This window comes from Lepidochelys kempii, chromosome 4, assembly GCF_965140265.1.
Source record: "Lepidochelys kempii isolate rLepKem1 chromosome 4, rLepKem1.hap2, whole genome shotgun sequence".
Taxonomy (NCBI): Eukaryota; Metazoa; Chordata; order Testudines; family Cheloniidae; genus Lepidochelys; species Lepidochelys kempii.
The window spans coordinates 1,554,645-1,574,319 of NC_133259.1; the positions used below are offsets into that span (position 1 = coordinate 1,554,645).

The 19,675-nt window shown below is 48.1% G+C and overlaps 1 protein-coding gene across 6 annotated transcripts in view; it reads right to left on the bottom strand.

Annotated features, from left to right (window-relative positions):
- The window catches only part of MFHAS1 (multifunctional ROCO family signaling regulator 1), a 136,114-nt gene that overhangs the window by 37,428 nt on the left and 79,011 nt on the right, over positions 1-19,675 (bottom strand). Inside the window, exon 2 of one of the 6 annotated variants that reach the window (XM_073340185.1) lies at positions 4,639-4,706. The exons of the other annotated variants lie outside the window; for them this stretch is intronic. Coding sequence (XP_073196286.1) covers positions 4,660-4,706 — 47 coding nt within the window. The 3' untranslated portion in view covers positions 4,639-4,659. The remainder of the gene's footprint in view (positions 1-4,638; positions 4,707-19,675) is intronic. 6 annotated transcript variants of the gene reach the window in all.

Below are 19,675 nucleotides of genomic sequence, written 5' to 3' on the forward strand. Positions count from 1 at the left end.
GTCCCTTTATCCTCAGGGATGCACCATTTAACACCCCTATCTGGAACCATGGTCTGCACTTGGATCTAGAACTGCAGTTCCCAAACTTGCCCAGGGAGTACCAGTGGTCTGCAGGGAACTGCTGTTCTAGGAGAGCTGGCTGATCACAGAGTGCCAGTTACTCTGCATTTTCAGCTGCTACATCACATTAAAAGCAGCTAAAAATACATTAAATAATGTCCCTCATTTTACTTTTCCATGTAAGCAACAGCTGCTGATGCCAGCGGAACCTTACCTGATTGCTTATGGCAGCAGCCCATGCCATGGTGAATGGGAGGGCACTTGGCCAGGCGATGCTCTCTATTAAGATGTGGTCTGTGGTATGGAAGTTTTTGGGACCCTCAGATTTAACCCCTCTACTCCCATCTCTGGGAGCAACCGCTGGGACAGTGAGCTGGGTTTCACCATTTGTAACCAGCCCATTAAACAACACCACAGACATTGATGATCATTCAAGTGAGAAGAGAGAGAACAAGAAGAGCCCATACCAGGCTCTCTTAAATGTCCAGTTAAGAACAATAGACTGGGAATGACACATGCACTTGCTTACACATTAAGTAAATGGGGGGGGGGAGGAAGAGAGAGAAGAGAGCGACAGGCAGGCTAAATCAAAAATAGAACAAAAAGTCACATCTCTGGAGGTTTGCCCATCTCCATTAGGAGAGAACTCTTACTTATTTTCCAAGCCTCACCTTTAGTCTTTAGCTTGTGCAAATAGCCTTCCCACAGCACGGCTCTCATTTGTAACCTTTCTAGCTTCTCTAAACTAGGAGTGATAGCTGAGTGATTTCAAGTCTAAAAGTTCACATCATGCCATCCTACTGTAGTGTTCTCTTCCTGGGCATTGCTCCTGACCAACAAAAGTCTGATTCACAGCCCAGGGTAAAACTTGGCATTAAACTATTTCAGAATAGTCATGTCTAATTCAGGTTTCCTTCACCCAGTAATGATTATCCAAAGCACGACTACGGTCCCAGGTTTCAGGCCACAGATGCAATACACCATTAACAGTTGCCTAGTAATGAGAGATGTTGGACTGAGAGCACTATAGCGATATCGTGCAGACATCAGCACTGCAAGTACCCATCCTACTTGACAATGTCTCCACTGTGATGTAGTGGTGACCGTTTTACCAGTGATAAGGTATATCAGCGTCCACTAAGCACTTTGCCTGTTTGCCTAGACTGCTGACAAAGATGCCAACTGTCCCAATGCTGAGGGTTGTGTGTGTAAGTCAGACAACTGTACACCAGCAACAGGACTGGGATTACCAGCTCATTTTACAAGGCCACCTGTCAGACGGTAACAAGCAAGTTACTACTGACCTAGATCAGAAGTGAAGTACTGATGGAACAAGATGGCAATTTCCTGCCATATCCTGGACAAACCTAACTGAATTAGGTTCAAGTATCTTAGGAGTTTGTTATATTAAAAATGTCAGTGTTTTTATGTATTATTATGGGTTTGTATATAACAGGGGTGGCCAAACTTACTGACCCTCTGAGCCACATATGACAATCTTCAGAAGTTTGAGAGTCAGGGCTCAGGGCTTCAGCTTTGTGGGAAGAAGGGTTTTGGGGCTGAAGCCCTGAGACACCCCTCCCTGCTGCACAGAAGTCATTCCTAACCCCACCACCCCACTGCAGGGTGGATGCCCTGAGCTCTCCCTCCCTAGTTTGGTAGGCAGAGAATGGGGGGAGGGGCCGTTGGCAAGCCACACTAACTGTAAAAGCTGCAGTTTGGCCACCCCTGGGATACAACATCTCTAGGGAGACATGACTGATGTAAACCCTGGGAAACGGTAAGAGTGTCAAAGGGCTACGTGAAACAAAAGGCCAAGCTAGAAGGAACTTTCAAAGTGAAGTGGGTGTCCCAGGAAATCTCTCTATGTACGCACACAGACCCCTTCCGGCTATGCAAGAACTCAGCCTTCTGAATCTTTGCACTTAGGAAGGGTTCACTGGCTGCTGATCAGCTGTTACACGAGGACAAGATCAAAGGCCCAAAAATGGTATAAAGAAGTGACCCTCAGATTCCTGGGGTGCTTGTTCTGAGCCAAGTGGTTATGTGCTTGTAACCACAGAAAAACCTTTTGGTGGGGTCTGAGAGATTAATCACCAGCCAGAACCCTTGCTGGAGTTCAGGGAGATCTCTCTCAGCTTGTTGAGTAGTTTCTTTTATTGGCTTGAATGTGTGTTGTCTGCAACACTTGTGACCCTCAGAGCGGCTCAATGCCAGCTGGCAGAGGGCCCACCATACTGTAACTCATGTCAGGCCCGACACACTCACTACCCCCCCACTTTCTGTTGTCATATCAGGTATCACATGTAAACCCCTTACACACTGGTCTCAGAAGTCACTGCGTGAGGTATGTACAGGTGGTATTCAAGAGCTTGTGGGTGGGCTGGAAATATGTTCTTAGAATACGTTTGGGCGGCAGTGCGTACACCAAGCCTGACAGAGGAGTCTGGATTCACCTCTCTGACTGGCGTGACCTGAGGAAGAGCTCTGTGTAGCTTGAACGTTTGCTTCTTTCACCAACAGAAATTGGCCCAATAAAAAAATATTACCTCACCCATCTTGCCTTAGTTACTGGCAGAGAACAATGAAAGTATATTTACATATAGGTAAACAAAGCCAACAAGCTATCAGGCTGTGGGTCAGAGTGTTTCTGGCTCTTGAGGCAGAGGATAAAAAGGACATTTTAGTTACTCATCGCTTAGAGAACAAAGGGAACAGCACCCTCTCATTCTGTGAACACTGGATCTTCTGACCTGGAGGGCTGGAGATGCTGGTAACATGAGGTAAATGAGAAAATTGCTCAGACAAAGATTGTAACTTACTAAGATCACGGTTCAGTCACTAGAAAGCTGGTTTGGTTGTTTGTAACCAGACCTGTCTCTTTTTCTCTTGCTTAATATCACTTAAATCTCCTTGTTAATACATTTATTATTGTTTTCTTACCAAACCATCTTAGTGCTGCTATTCTGAATGAAAGCTTGAGTCGTCAGCTAACCTAACAGGCTGATGTGTGCGTCGTTTCCTTGGAGGAAACACACAATTTCTGTGACTGTCCAGTGAAAGGGACACTGCAGGGGGGTATCTGAGGGACTCGAGAATTGGGATTTGCTGGTGGCTACCTGCAAGACAAGGGTTAGACTGGCAGAGTCCCAAGGAGTTTACTGGCAAGGCAGACAGACTGTTGTGTCCAGACAGATCCTCACCGTGGCAGAGTTGGCGGGATGACTCATTTGAAAGCACTGAGATATGCAAAGACCCTCCACAGACTGAGAAAGCAGAAATGACCGCCGTGCTGCAAAGCCACAAGCAGGTATCTTCTAATATGCCAGGGATGATGCCAATTTCATCTTAAGCATCTGCCTGGGACAGCCTATGAGGAGGAGGCAAAGCAGGCTGGCTGAGGCAGCCTGACTTGCTGGAGAATACACAGTATAGCCAGGGAACTGTGCAGCCTGGGAAAACCCAGTCTGGAGGCAGAAAGAGGCAGGCCTCTGTGCAAGAGAGGTGATGGCAGGAGAGCAGGGTGGATTGATTTAAATACGCAAGTGGAAAGCCTCAATTTAAATCACTGATGTTAATCAACTTTTCCATTTGTACTTCAGTTTCTAAAAAGCACTCTCACAACTTGATCTAGCCATTAAAACATGCTGATTTACAAGTGGAGCCTTTACGCTAAATTTGGTGTATCTTTTTGCTACCTAGGAGGGTCCACTACAACTATATACATTTACTTAAGCAATTATATAGCTTAACATTTTCAGATTCTTCCTAATCATACACTTTAGTATGTTAGAAAACGGTAAATGATATATTGCTTATTTATCCGTTAATTAACTTTTTGCTCATGATTTGGGTCAAGCTGCAGTAGCATGGTAACTGGAATTTTAATTATACACACAAAACAGCACATCAAATTTATTTTTACTACAAAAAGCCATTAACACAGTCCAGGATTTATTGTGCCATATTTATAAAGCTTGACCTCAAAAGTCAGATTTTTTTCTGATTCTTTATATAGACAAGCGGCCTTTAAGTCAAAGATTTTGATAGAAACTCGTGGATTGAGCATATTTATTTTTTTTATTTAAATGTTTTAAGAGATTATTAGTAGTTTATACACGTTATATTAAATTCATCTTTTAGTTCAAAACAGATTAAAAAATAATTTAAATAAAAAAACCACCACCACTGATTTTTTTATCCACCCTCTTGAGAAGCCAGGAGCCTAGAGTGGGTGCCTGGCCGGACCACGGGGGGGACGGGGGAGACGACGACGGGACGGGACAGGACGCAGGCGCAGTTGCTCTGAACTGTGACACTGACATCATCCACATGATGTTATCAACTATTCTCATTTGCTAAGCAGCAACGATGTGCTGACATGTTCCCATTACCAACCCCGAGCCATCTGGGCCCAAGAATAAATTTATTCAAAGCATTCTGCTGATAAATCTTGCTGTTAAGTTTAAAAAAAAAATCCTATTACAAAAGATACCCCCTGCCCATAAAAGCCAAACAGAACAACTACACTGGCAGTGACTCCAAAATAAGCACAGTGAAATTTAGCGCTGTTCTTACCGCATTTTTTTTCTGTTGTGGTTATCTTCTCCATTTTTGTGAGCAAGGAGATGTACAAAATTCTTGGTCTTTAAAAAACAATCAAAGCAGGATTCTTGTAAATTTCAGTTCGTTGCTTGAAAAAGCAGCTGGTTTGCAAAGTGCAGTAGAAAGCACACATGTGCACCCTGAGTTTGATATGATCTATCGGGACTCTTCCCTTCTCTTCTATCATCCTAATGAATAGCTGCTAATTCAAATGTTTCCCTGACAGTCTGTATAGTGACCAGTTAAATTCAAGTTAATGGAGTATTTACATAAGTCTCTCACCTATATTTTATCTTCAAAAACATTAGTTGCTTTTAAGGCGCACCCACTTTCCTGGAATAGAAGAACATTACCTTCTAATTGAAATTAAAAGTTAATTCTAAAACTGTGCCGTCAATTATATGAATGAAAAGTCCTAGGTTAACCAGGATATAAACTAGAACAACATACTAAAGTGCACCTGCACGACACAATTCCAGACCCATTTTTGAGCACCAGGGCAGCTGCAATGCTGTTAGCAGTGGTACAAGCTCTAACACAGAGTGTAGATGTTCTCAGAGCCATCAGGAAATCAGGTCAGGTACAGAGCAGGGGTTCTCAACCATTTTCTCTCAGAAGACCCCCTCCACATGCTATAAAAACTCCAGGGCCCAGCAGGGGTAGGGGGGGCCTTGGAGCAGGGGCCTTGGGCATAGGCGTAGTTTGACTTCTATTCTGGGGGGCAGGGGCCAGCGGGGCTCAAACAACCTCTGCATGGGGGGGGTGTCTAGGGAGGGAGCACCAAATCCACCCCCAACTCACCTAAGCAGGTCACCAAGCCTGTCTGGGTTGGGGGAAGAGGGAGCTGCAACCAAAAATTGTAACTGAAAAGGGGGGCTTAGTTCAAAAATTTGAAAACAGCCAGGTAGCTAGGGACTGTGTGCAGGCACAGGAGTAGCTCAGGGTGCAGGAGGCAGTAGCTAGGGGATGTGCGCGGGCAGGAAGTGTAGCTCAGTGTGCAGGGAGAGGGGTAGCTAGGGGCTGTGTGCAGGCAGGGGGTAGCTCAGTGTGCAGGGAGAGGGATAGCTAGGGGCTGTGCGCGGGCATGGGGGTCGCTCAGGGTGCAGGGAGAGTAGCAGCTAGGGGCTGTGTGCGGGCAGGGGGTAGCTCAGGATGCAGGGAGGGGTAACTAGGGGCTGTGCGTGGGCAGGGGGTAGCTCAGGATGCAGGGAGGGGTAACTAGGGGCTGTGTGAGGGCAGGGGGTAGCTTAGGGTGCAGGCAGAGGGTAGCTGGGATTCTGTGCGGACAGGAAGTGTAGCTCAGTGTGCAGGGAGAGGGGTAGCTAGGGGCTGTGTGAGGGCAGGGGGTCGCTCAGGGTGCAGGCAGAGGGTAGCTGGGGTTGTGTGCGGGTGGGGGGGTCACTCAGGGTACAGGGAGAGTAGCAGCTAGGGGCTGTGCGTGGGCAGGGGGTAACTCAGGATGCAGGGAGGGGTAGTTAGGGGCTGTGTGAGGGCAGGGGATAGCTTACGGTGCAGGCAGAGGGTAGCTAGGGTTCTGTGCGGGCAGGAAGTATAGCTCAGTGTGCAGGGAGGGGGGTAGCTAGGGACTGCATGCAGGCAAGGGGTAGCCTCAGGGTGCAGGGAGGGCATAGCCAGGGTGCAGGGAGAGGGGTATTAGGGGCTGTGAGATGGGAAGGATCCCCTGCGGTCCCCATTCCCGGAGGGGTCTGCCAGCCACAGAGCCGGGTCTCTCCACCCGGGTGACTCTTACCGGCTGCCTCTGCGGGAGCAAAGGGTGCTGGGAACTGAGGAGCAGCTTCAACTCCCAGCACCAGCAAGAGATGAGGGAACGCTGCCGCTGCCTGCTCCATGGCACCAGCTGCCCTGCACTGCCTGGCTCTGGCTTCAGCGTCCTGCCTGCGACCTGGCCAGGGAGCGGGGGAGAGGAGACGGGGGAAGGTGTGGTGCTACCCTCAGGACCACTGTGCTCTTGCGCTGCAGTTTGTGGGGGGAACGCCCTCCATGTCCCCAGCTCTGCCCATGGGCTCTGGGCTTCTGCCCTGTGGGCGGTGCCGGGGATCAGGGCTTCAGCACCGCGCCTCCCGGCTTCAGCACAGGGGGCGCTATGGTTCAGGCTCTGGGTTTCAACCATGGGGCCCTGCGGCCCCCTTGAAAGTGTTCACGTTCCCCCAGGGGGCCATGGACCCCCGGTTGAGAACCGTTGGTATAGAGGATTCAAGCAAAGTCGACAGAAGTGGTTTCTCTTTCTTTCCTATAGCAGTTTTCTCTGTACAAGTGCAAGTTTTAAAAGGTGCTCCAGTGGGTTTCAAATAAATTGAGTTCCTTCTCTCTACTAGACTAATACCCACATGCTTTCAAGAAACTGCAATTGCCCATGAATGTGCAGCGAAAAGTGGGTTACTTGCCTGTAACTGGAGGCTCTTCGAAATGTGTGGCCCTTATCTGCATTCCATGGAGGGTTATGCGCATGCACCCAGAGCCGGAGCTTTCAAAAGTAGTCGTGTCCATCGTTCCGCACACGCAGCCTTGTACTGCCTCACGTTTTTGACCGAAGCGCCAAAGGGTGAGGCAGACCAACTGCACCATCAGTTACTTCTCTACTGCAAATCAACCAGATCCACAGCAGAGGGGAAAGAGGGTGGAACTGGAATACAGGTAGGGACCAGATATCTCCAAGAGCCTCCAGTTACAGGTAAGTAACCTCCTCTTCCTCGAGTGAAGGTCTCGACTGCATTCCACTGAGAGTGATTTAACAAGCAGTACCCAGATAGGAGGAGGGTGCGAGGAAGATGATGGAACCATGGAATGGAGAAATGCTGCACTGAATAAAGCATTCGTCACAGAGTCATGCACCAGGGCATAATGGGGAGAGAAGGTGAGTATGTCTGTAAGAGGCATGTCACGAGCAGGGCCAGTTAGACGGGCAGAACTGCGGGGTCTTAATGTGTGGATGAGATGATGGCGTAGGGGTTTGGATTTATTAGAAACTGGGGAAGCTTTTGGGAAAGCGGGAGCCTATACAGGAAGGATGGCCTCCACCTAAACCAAAATGGAACCAGATTGTTGGTACTTAAAATTAAAAAATCATAGACCAGTTTTTAACTGGGGCTGGGGGAAAGCCAACCAGTGCAGAGGAGCACGCGGTTCGGACAGAGACATCCCTTGGGGAGGATCTACTCATGGAGACTGTCTATGTCCTAGTAAGGAGGAGGTGATGGAAGATGATAAAAAACAGGTAGGATCTGATGAGAAACAGTCAAATAAACAAAAGTCTCATTCAATTCTATCATGTAATGGGAGACAGCTAAAAAGTGACATGTTTTTAAAGTGCTTATATACCAATGCTAGAAGTCTAAATAATAAGATGGGTAAACTAGAGTGCCTTGTATTAAATGAGGATATTGATATAACAGGCATCACAGAAACTCGGTGGAATGAGGATAATCAATGGGGCAAAGTAATACCAGGGTACAAAATATATCGGAAGGACAGAACAGGTCGTGCTGGTGGGGGAGTGGAACTATAAGTGAAAGCAAGTACAGAATCAAATGAAGTAAAAATCTTGAATGAACCAAACTGTACCACAGAATCTCTAGGATAGTAATTCCATGCTCTAATAATAAGAATATAGCAGTAGGGGTATATTACCGACGACCTGACCAGGATGGCGATGATTGTGAAACACTCAGGGAGATTAGAGAGGCTGTTAAAATAAAAATCTCAGTAATAACAGGGGATTTTAGCTATACCCATATTAACTGGGTGCATATCACCTCAGGACGGGATGCAGAGATCATGTTTCTTGACACCTTAAATGACTACAGACTAGGGACCAAGTGGCTAGGCAGCAGTTCTGCAGAAAAGGACCGAGGGGTTACAGTGGATGAGAAATTGGATATGAGTCAGCAGTGTGCCCTTGTTGCCAAGAAGGCCAATGGCATTTTGGGATGTATAAGTAGTAGCATTGCCAGCAGATCAAGGGACGTGATCGTTCCCCTCTATTTGGCATTGGTGAGGCCTCATCTGGAGTACTGTATCCAGTTTTGGGCCCCACACTACAGAAAGGATGTGGAAAAATTGGAAAGAGTCCAGCGGAGGGCAACAAAAATGATTAGGGGGCTGGAGCACATGATTTATGAGGAGAGGCTGAGGGAACTGGGATTGTTTAGTCTGCAGAAGAGAAGAGTGAGGGGGGATTTGATAGCAGCCTTCAACTACCTGAAGGGGGGATCCAAAGAGGATGGAGCTAGGCTGTTCTCAGTGGTGATGTGACAGAAAAAAGAGTAATGGTCTCAAGTTGCAGTGGGGGAGGTTTAGGTTGGATATGAGGAAAAACTTTTTCACTAGGAGGGTGGTGAAGCACTGGAATAGATTACCTGGGGAGGTGGTGGAATCTCCTTCCTTAAAGGTCTTTAAGGTCAGGCTTGAGAAAACCCCGGCTGGGATGATCTAGTTGGGGATTGGTCCTGCTTTGAGCAGGGGGTTGGACTAGATGACCTCCTGAGATACCTTCCAACCCTGATATTCTATGATACTCAAGATGGTTAAGTCCCAAGCAGACTGCAAAGATCTACAAAAGGATCTCTCAAAACTGGGTGACTGGGCAACAAAATGGTAGATGAAATTCAATGTTGATAAATGCAAAGTAATGCACACTGGAAAACATAATCCCAACTATTCATATAAAATGATGGGGTCTAAATTAGCTGTTACCACTCAAGAAAGATCTTGGAATCATTGGGGATAGTTCTATGAAAACATCCACTCAATGTGCAGCGACAGACAAAAAAGCGAACAGAATGCTGGGAACCATTAAGAAAGGGATAGTTAATAAGACAGAAAATATATTGCCTCTATATAAATCCATGGTACGCCCACATCTTAAATACAGCATACCGATGTGGTCGCCCCAGCTCAAAAAAGATATATTGGAATTGGAAAAGGTTCAGAAAAGGGCAACAAAAATTATTAGGGCAATGGAGTGTCTGCCATATAAGGAGAGATGAATAAGACTGGGACTTTTCAGGTTGGAAAAGAGATGACTAAGGGGGGGATAGGATAGAGGTCTATAAAATCATGACTGGTGTGGAGAAAATAAAGAACGAAATGCTATTTACTCCTCATAACACAAGAACCAGGGGTCACCAAATGAAATTAATAGGCAGCAGATTTAAAACAAACAAAAAAGTATTTTTTCACACAACGCAGTCAACTCCTTGCCAGAAGATGTTGTGAAGGCCAAGACCATAGGCGTGTGTACGGGGTGTGCCCAGGCACACCCTAATGCAGGGGTCGGCAACCTATGGCACGGGTGCCAAAGACGGCACATGAGCCAATGTTTAATGGCACGCTGCTGCCTGCCGGGTCTCAGCTGTTGGCCCCGCTCAGCCCACTGCTGAACCCAGGCCAGCAGCGGGCTGAATGGGGCTGGGAACCCGGCAGGCAGCAGCGTGTCATTAAAAATCCTGTCCACCCCGGCCTGCTCTTCTCTGCCTTGTCCCCCCCCGGCAGGGGCAGGGTGAAGAAGCTTGGCCCTGGCAGCTGCTGCTGCAGGGCAGGCAAGTTCCTCCCCCCCCCTTCCCCCAGCGTGCTGGGTTCCTGTCCCTCCTCCTCTCCCTCCCTGCCACCCATCAGTTGATGACCCTTGCGAGGGAGGGGGAGAAGCGGAGCCGCAGTGCCCTCGCTGCTCCAGGGAGAAGGCAGAGAAGAGGTGGGGACGGGGCCTTGGGAAAGAGAGGTGGAATCAGGGCATATCCCCTCCAGCCCCCTGCTGTGAGCCGCTCTGGGCAGGGGGCTGGGGGTGTGGGCTAGGGTCATGGGGGTGCTTCCAGCCCCCTGCATTGATCCCTACACCCCCGCACACACACTCCCAGCCCTCTGCCCTGACTCCTGCACCCTCCTCACACACCCCCAGCCCCCTGCCCTGACTCCTGGACCCCTCACACATACCCAGCCCCCCCCACACCCCATGCCCTGACTCTTGCACCCTCCCACATTCCCACCCAAACGGGAGCTCCTGCACCCCCCACCCCCACATTCCCACCTCCATCCCTCCCACCAAATGGGAGCTGCCCAGGCAAGCACTTCACACCCAAACCTCCTGCCCCAACCCTGAGGTTGCCGACTCCTGCCCTAATGTCTCAAAAAAAAAAAAAAAAAAAGTGGCTTTGTGTTTTAATTGAATTGCATGATATGCTCTTTTTAGTTTTGCATGTTGTACAATGCAATAAGCACCGAATTGCGTAATCTAGATGTTGCAGAAAGGTATAGAAAGCCCGCATTCGCTTGCAGTATGCGCCCCCTCTACTGCGGCGCTGCATTACCATTGGTCCTCCCCTCCCCTCCGACTACTATTCTAGAAAATTCTTTGACCTATATAAGCGGCCACGTCAGGTGTGCCCAGCGCAGTGTCTACAGTGTCTGTAATCTTTGTCGCGTGTACTCTACTGAAATACATAACAAGCCCGTGGCTTTATGTTTGAATTCAATCGTATGATACCCCCTTTTAATTTTAAAATATGGATCGGTTCGTTAAGATAAGGAAAGGAACAGACAAACTGAATTATAATGAATGTGCTGACCGTAGTGAAAATACCTCGGACTCCTCAGTTAAGAAATTACATGAAGATAATGCCGCCACCAGTTCCAGTGCGTGCAATAAACTGAGTAATGACCAACAGAAACAGACTTTGCCTCTTAGTTCAGGTCACTGCAGTTCCTATTCAAAGCCATCAAACATTCCATCTGATGACCCGGTCTGTGATATTCCAAAAAATAGTTTAGAACACCAGTCTCGATTATCTAGAGGTTCTTATCAGCCTAGATTGAGCATGTTTCCTAGAAGTAAAATAGGGAATAAACAAAGAAGTTTTCAGTCTGATTGGTATGAAAAGTATAGGTGGTTAGAATATAGCCCAAGAAAGGACGCAGCATTTTGCTTTTACTGCCATTTCTTCTCCTCTAATGATGCAGCAAACAAAGGTCACACTGATCCAGCATTTATTAGTAAGGGATTCAGAAACTGGCATAGGGCTAAAAAATGTTTTAAAAATCACCAAAATCTCATGTGTTGAGCTGTTCTTCATGGTCAAGTTTTAACAAAGGGAAACCTATTGATGTATTTGTTGTTAGATGAGGGCAAGCAGGCTTATCTGTCTAAACAAGAAGAAGAACGGTGCCATAACCAAAGTGTAATGGAGCGACTGATTGACATTGTTCTGTGTTTGGCGAAAGGTGGGAGACCATTCAGGGGTCACAGTGAAAAGGTGACAGTTGTGAGAAAGGTTTATTTCTAAATCTTGTCAATATGTTCCAAAAATATGATCCCATAATGGCAAAGCACGTGCAACAATCTCCTCGAAACGCTACCTCTCTGAGTAATCGCATCCAAAACGATTTAATTGTAGCCTTGCACAACCTTGTGCAACAAAAGATTGTATCTTCACTAAATGGAAAAATGGTCTCAATAATTGCCGACGACGCTACTGACTGTGGACACCATGAACAGATGTCCATTGCGGTGCAGTATTTTGACAATGAAAAACATAGTCCAGTTGAACATTGTGTGTCTGTTCAGAGACTATTAACAGTTGATGCTCAGTCTATTTTTGACCAGTTAAATGATGTCCTTGGCATTCTTAAAATTGACTGGTCATCAGTGATGTCTGTCTGTTTTGATGGCATCTACTATGGCATAGTAGATGTTTTGATGGCATCTACTATGGCATAGTAGATGTTTTGATGGCATCTACTATGGCATAGTAGATGTTTTGATGGCATCTACTATGTCTGGAGGTACGGCGGGAGTTCAAATGAAATGTAAAGAAAGAAACAGTGAAATACTCTATGTGCATTGAACTGTATCCTAGTAGATGCATGCACTTCAAGTAAACAAAACAGAACTGTCTGATTTTTTTGGTGTTATTCAGACTCTTTATGCCTTCATGGAGGGGAATCCTGTGCGACGTGCAGTAATGGAGAAGATTTCACAAGAAGTAGGATCCCAGTTGAAGACTTTGAAGTTCCTGTCAAACACAAGATGGGCATGCAGAGCAGAAGCAGTGGCTGCTGTAAAACAACATTACTCCACCATTTTACAAGCTTTACATGAGATTATAGAAACAAATTTGCCTTGCTGACGCTAAAATAAAAGCCAGGGGCCTTATCCATGAACTAAATTCATTCAAGTTCATCTTTGCCCTTCACATGATGCACCCTATTCTCCAGATAGTCGTAAAAGTGAGTAAGGCTCTTCAAGCTCCAGATCTCAACTTACTTACTGCAATGACAGGGGTGAAAAGCTTGTGTAACTCTTTGGCTGCGATGAGAAGTGGCCCAGAATATTTTCAATCTATTTTCAATGACAGTGTGAAAATGTGTGCAAAGAATGATATATCGATTCCTCCAGTTAAGAAGAGAAAAACGTCCACTCGTATTGATGACACGTTTGAGTCCCAGCATCACTTTGATACAAAAGAGGAGCAGGAGAGAATAACTTCATTTTACCCACTCCGAGACTCAATGATTACCAGCATTGACCAGCGATTTGAACAGGAGACTTGTAAAATTGTGACTGCAATGGGAAAACTGCTGAGCTTAGACATTAGCAGGGACAATATGAGAATCGTTGCCAAAATATTTAAAGTGTCCTTGGATGAGTTGGAAGCTGAAGTCAGATTGCTTCGGGGTTATGACGGATCTGTTCCTAAAGGTAGCATTACGACCACCACCAGAGCGTGGCTTGATTGGCTAAAGGAATCTGATCGGTCTTCCATGTTCTAGGCCTTTTACAAACCTATTCAATGCTTTGCAGGCTTACCTGTTACAAGCTGCTCGTGTGAAAGCTTTTTTGAAACTAGCACATGTAAAAGACAAACTAAGAAGTACAATGTCCCAACAGCGCCTAGACTCACTCATGATTTTGTACATTGTTAATCACTTCGTCAGTTAATTACAATGATGTGATTGAGGAATTTAAGTCCATAACACCTGATGAGCGATGTCTCATTCTCTAGGACAGGAAGATGAAGAAATGTTAATCTGCTTTGGTCAATTTGGATTAGCTCATTATCTGGTTAAAGATAAAGATTGTGAAAATTGACTGTATCTTTGTATATGCCTGGATATCATGACAGCAAAAATTTGGTATTTTGTGTCTCATTTTTTAAGTTTGTATTTTTTAAGTAAAGTTTAGTTGTTAATTTTAAAAAAATTAAGTTTAGTTAAGTTTTAGTTTCTTTAGTTTGTTCGATGAATAAAAATAATGTCCTTTATGACTGAGTATTCAATAAATGTTCGCCTTTTAAAAAAAAAGATTATAGCAGGATTAAAAAAAACCCCTAGATAAATTCATGGAGGATAAGTCCAACAAAGGCTATTAGCCAGGGTAGGCAGGGATGGTGTCCCTAGCCTCTGTTTGCCAGAAGCTGGGAATGAGCGACAGGGAACGAATCTCTTGATGATTCCCTGTTCTGTTCATTCCATCCGGGGCACTTGGCATTGACCACTGTCAGAAGACAGGATACTGGCTAGATGGACCTTGCTGCTCTTATGTCAGTAAGTGTGGCAGTAGTTGATGCTCATGCTCTCATAGAGTGGGCCCACGTCCCACAGGGATGAGACTGATATTTAACTGATAGTAGAGTGTAATGCACCCCAAACCCACTTGGAAATCCACTGAGTGGCGATAGCGTGGACCTTATTTGTTTCCGCTATGGCAACGAATAGCCTCAGAGACTTCCAGAATGGCCTCGTCCTCTACAGGTAAAAGACTAGGGTCCTATGGACATTGAGGGAGTAAAGATGTCGTTCCTCTTCTAAGGTGTGTTGCTTCGGAAAAAAGACACGTAAATGTAGGGTTGGAAACCATGTTTGGCAGAAAACTTGGTTGTAAATGCATGGAAAGTTTGTCCTTACGGAATGTGGTGAAAGGCCCCTAGTTCACCAACCCTTCTTGCAGAGGTCATAGCTCCCAGGAAAGCGACCTTCATGGAGAGAAGAGAAAGGGAGCAGGAGGCCAGGAGCTCGAAGGGCGAATGCTGTGAGGACTGGGAGGATATGTCCACATAAGGCCCTTCCACAATAGAACAGTCAATGGGTGAGTGAAAACCGAGTGCCCCTCCACAGGGGAGTGGAAAGCACTCGTGGTCACTACATGCACCTTGATGGAGCTCAGAGCAAGCCCCAACTCTTTCAGAGACAAAAGACAGTCCAAGAGAATACGGACTTATGGCCTATGAGGAAGGCCTTTCTCTTGGTCCCAGGAGGTGAAACATTTCCAGTTGCCTTGATAGAACTGCCTCATGGATTCCTTCCTGCCACTTGAGAGCACGTCTCACGCTGCAGATGAGCATTCCCAAGTTAGCAAAGATGCCCACGGAGACCTCACCTCGTCCAGGGCAAACAGTTCATGAAACAACTCAGAGGCAGATTCATGTCTGGTCCATGGAGGGAACCAGAATGGGAAGCTGCATCAGAACGGATGATTCACAGGACTTCGGCTGAACTGGTGCAAAATGGATATGCTGCTCAGGCACCAGGACTAGCAGATCTGGCGCGTGGTGCAACGTTTTGTCATGTTTGTGGGCCTTGGAACGCACCACTTCTCCGAGGCTGGAACTCATGGATTATGAGTCATCTTTCTTGAGCCTTGAGGAAGACTTACTGCCATACTTATGCGCACGCTTCCTTGCCTTATGTCTAGGCCTAGCACAGTGTTGATAGTGCTGGTACCAGTGGAACTGGACTGGAGCTCCGCAATAGGAGGGGCACTCCTGGATTGCTCAAGCTGATGTACATGGGGGTCCTAGTCCAGGATCTACTGCGGCCTCAGGGCAACCTCCTTGAGGTGCTTCTCAAGATGGAGAGCCCGGCCTCCAGGTACAAGAGGCAGATACTGCACCGGGACACAACATGGGCTTCCCCCAAGGAGTACAGACGGCGGTGGTGCTCATTGCTAATCAAAAACAAGTGAGAGCAGGAAGCACAGATCATGAAACCCAGCATCTTCAGCATAATCCAGTACCGAGATGCGTCACAAGGGACGAGAGCTGCGACTCAGTCCATGCGGCTGAGAGAAGGAACTGAAGGCGCGGTTGATCTGTCCCCACCCCCATCCCCTCAGTCAAAACCATAAGGCAGTACAAGGGCACATGCATAGCCCAATGGACATTTCTATTTTGAAAAGCTCCAGCTTTGGGCACATGTGCATAACCTTCCATGGAATACAACTGGGACCGTCACTTGAAGAAGAGCGCAGCTGAGCACAGAATGACTGCTCCCTGTGCTTGAGCTTCAGGACCAATTTTCAACTTGCTGGTTTGAAAAGTAACGCTCCCATGTTAACAACCCTTAAGGATGGACTTACTGAATGGAGAGCACAGTTAACTAGAAATTGGTACCTCTGTTGCGTGTCCACACTGTGTTCCTTGTGTTGCTGGAACGCATCCACACTAACAGCTCTTGCATCAACACAGACAGCAGTGCACTGTGGTAGCTATTACCCTGCAACTGGCCGTGCGGTGCTTTGGGAAGGGTTTGCAATACCTTATGGGGCAGGTACCGCATCACATGATGCAGGTTTCTCAATCACATTGTCCAATGGGCATCCCACTAGATTGACAGCCGCTTTTCAACTGAAGTGTGTGTGTGTGGGGGGGGAGCGTGAGAGACAGGGAGCGTGTGGCAGGGGGAGGGAGGAGAGTATGTCGGCATGCTGTCTTGTAAGTTCAGAGAGCTACCCTGCTGGAAGCAACCAGTCCTGAGGCAGGGGAAAACCCTGACATCAGACACGACCACCTCGCCTCCCTCCCTGGCTCTGCACAGCAGAGAGGCTCTCTGTCTCACACACATCCACCCCAGCCTGCCTGCCTCTGTGTTCCTAGTGTGGAGAGAGCAAGAGCATCCCATGTTAATGATTTATTTCCCGTTGCAGAGCAGCACAGCAGATCAGCGGGAGGAGGAGCGCATGCCTGCTGAGTTCAAAACAAGGAGCAGAGTGGTCACTGCAGGTTTTGTGGGACACCTCCGAAGGCCAATTGCAGCAATAAAAGCAATCAAGGTGTTTACACTGGCACTTGGGGTGCTAAAGCCTCTACCCAGAAAGCCTTACCCTCTTGTGGAGGTGGTTTTACTGCCGCATTGCAACTGAGGAGTTTCTTCGCAAGAAGTGGCTTTGCAGTGGGTACACCTCTGCTGCTTCAGCGCCAAAAGCTGCCTTTTGGCACAAAAACTTGGCAGTGTAAACCAGGCCGTAGATGGACGTGTGAATCGCAGTTACATCTCATACAGCAGGCTAGGACTCTGCCAGTCACAGGGAAAACAAACACAGAAAACAGTTACATACCTTTTCGTAACTGCTGTTCTTCAAGATGTGTTGCCCACGTCCATTCTACAGTAAGCGTGCGCGCACCCACGTCCGGTCGGAGATTTCTGCCCTCGCAGCGTCCGTAGGGCTGGCTGTGGCACCCTCTGAAGCGGCACGTTCATGCGGCAGTACTTCAGGTGCTGCCGGCCCTACACCCTCTCAGTTCCTCCTTGCCAGCAACTCCGCCAGAGGGGCAGGAGGGCGGGGCATGGAATGGACATGAGCAACACGTCGCCAAGAACACTAGTTATGAAAAGGTAGGTAACCGTTTTTTTCTTCTTCGAGTTCTTGCTCATGTCGATTCCATTCTAAGTGACTGACTAGCAGTATCCACAGAGCTGGGCTCAGAGCTCACAGCTTAGCGGCTTGCAGCACTACCGAAGCCAGCATCGTCCCAGGACTGCCGGGTAAGTGCATAGTGGGGTGTAAAGGTATGATCAGACAACCAGGTGACCACTCTACAGATGTCCTGGATAGGGATAGGCACTTGGGCCATAAAGGCTGCCGAAGAGGCTTGTGCCCTTGTAGAGTGGGCGGTGACGATTGCTGGGGCAGCATCTTCACTTGATCATAGCAGAAGCGAATGCAGGCAGTGATCCAGGAGGAAATCCTTTGAACGGATACAGAGCAACCCTTGATCCTGTGAACCACAGCGACAAACAATTGTGTCAACTTATGGAATGGCTTGGTCCTGTGGATGTAGAAGGCCAGAGCCCTCCAGACATCCAGGGCATGCAGCCTATGCTCCTCTTCCAACTTGTGCAGCTTTGGAAAGAAGACTGGTTAGTAAATGTCCTGGCTCGAATGAAACTGAGAGACTACCTTGGGAAGGAACGCCGGGTGCGATCTGAGCTGGACCTTGTCCTTGTAAAAGACTGTGGAAGGTGGTTCTGAGGTGAGTGCCTGAATCTCAGATACTCAGAGGGCTGATGACACAGTGACCAGGAATGTGACCTTCCAGGAGAGAAGGAGGAAAGAGCAAGAAGCCAGATGCTTGAAGGGGGGACCCATGAGTTGTGACAGCATCAGATTCAAGTCCCACAGAGGAACTGTATCCTTGACATGCGGGTAGAGGTGCTCCAGACCCTTAAGGAATCCGGCCATGATATCCTGAGTGAAAAACCGACCTGCCTTCGAATGGCCGCTGGAAGGCTGAGATGGCCCCCCAATGGACATTGACTGATGAGAGGGACAGGCCCTGGAGCTTGAGACGCAGGAGGTAGTCTAGCATGACCTGCAGCAAAGCTCACTTGGGACGGACACCTTTATCCACGGTCCAGAAGGTGAACCGCATCCATTTGACCAGGTAGTCACTCTGGTGGAGGGCTTTCTATTTCCCAGTAGGACTTGCTGGACCTCAGCTGAGCACCGCTGCTCCTGTGCGTTTAGCCACGCAGCAGTTAAGCCCTCAGATGTAGCGCCGCCAGGTTCGGGTGCAGGAGACTGCCATGGTTCTGGGGCAACAGGTCTGCCCTGAGAGGCATCTGGAATGGAGTCGCCACCGAGAGGTCCAGCATAATGCTGAACCCAGTGTTGGCATGGCCACGTTGGCACTAGGCAGCTGACCTTCACCCTGTCCTGTTTGATTTTCATGAGGACTCTGAGTAGCAAGGGCACCAGAGGGAAAGCGTACATCAAAGCCCCTGACCACGGGAGCAGGAAGGCATCTGACAGAGATCCTTTGTCCATGCCACGAATTGAGCAAAAAACGTGGCATTTCCTGTTCTGCCTGGATGTGAGTAGGTCCACCCAGGGAGTTCCCCACTTGTGGAGGATGGAACTGACCACCTCCGGGTGAAGGGACCACTCACGGCGAGATGAGAATGTCCTGCTGAGGCGGTCCACCCAAGCATTCCTGGCCCCTGGGCCGTGAGCAATCACAAGATTGATGTCGTGTTGCAGACAGAAGTTCCAGAGCCGGAGGGCTTCCTGGCAGAAGGCAGACAACCTGGCTCCACCTTGCCTGTTGATATAGAAGACTATGGCCATGTTGTCCATCGTGACCTGAACCACCATGCCTTGTATGTGAAGCAGAAAGGCTTGACAGGCTAGGCAAACCACCCTGAGCTCCCGGATGTTGATGTGCAGGGACCAGTCTTGACTGGATCAACAACCCTGAGTACTGAGATAGCCCAGGTGGGCTCCCCAACCCAGGTCTGAAGCATCAAAGATGAGAGTCACTGACGAGACTGAGGCCGCGAACGGGACTCTCACCAGCACCGACATGGGATCTTGCCACCAGGTTAGAGACGACAGTACGCAGTCTGGAATCGTTACCATGCTGTGCCAGTTGGGGGACATAGACCGACACCAGCCATGCATGCTGAACCACATAAGTGCATGCCGCCATGTGGCCCAACAGCCTCAGGCACATGTGGGCAGAGGTGAGCAGGTGCGCTCGCAGAAGCAAAATGAGGTCCACCATGGCTTAGAACAGAGTCCCGGGGAGGATGACCCTGGCCCGAGTGGAGTACAGTACCGCCCTGGTCACAATAGGTGGAACAGACCAGATTGAGATGCCTCTGCAACTGATCCAGGGACCAATCCTTTATCAACCAGTCGTTGAGGTACGGGTAGATTTGGACTCCCTGATGTCGTAGGTAAGTGACCACTGGCACTATACACTTTGTGAATACTCTCGGAGCC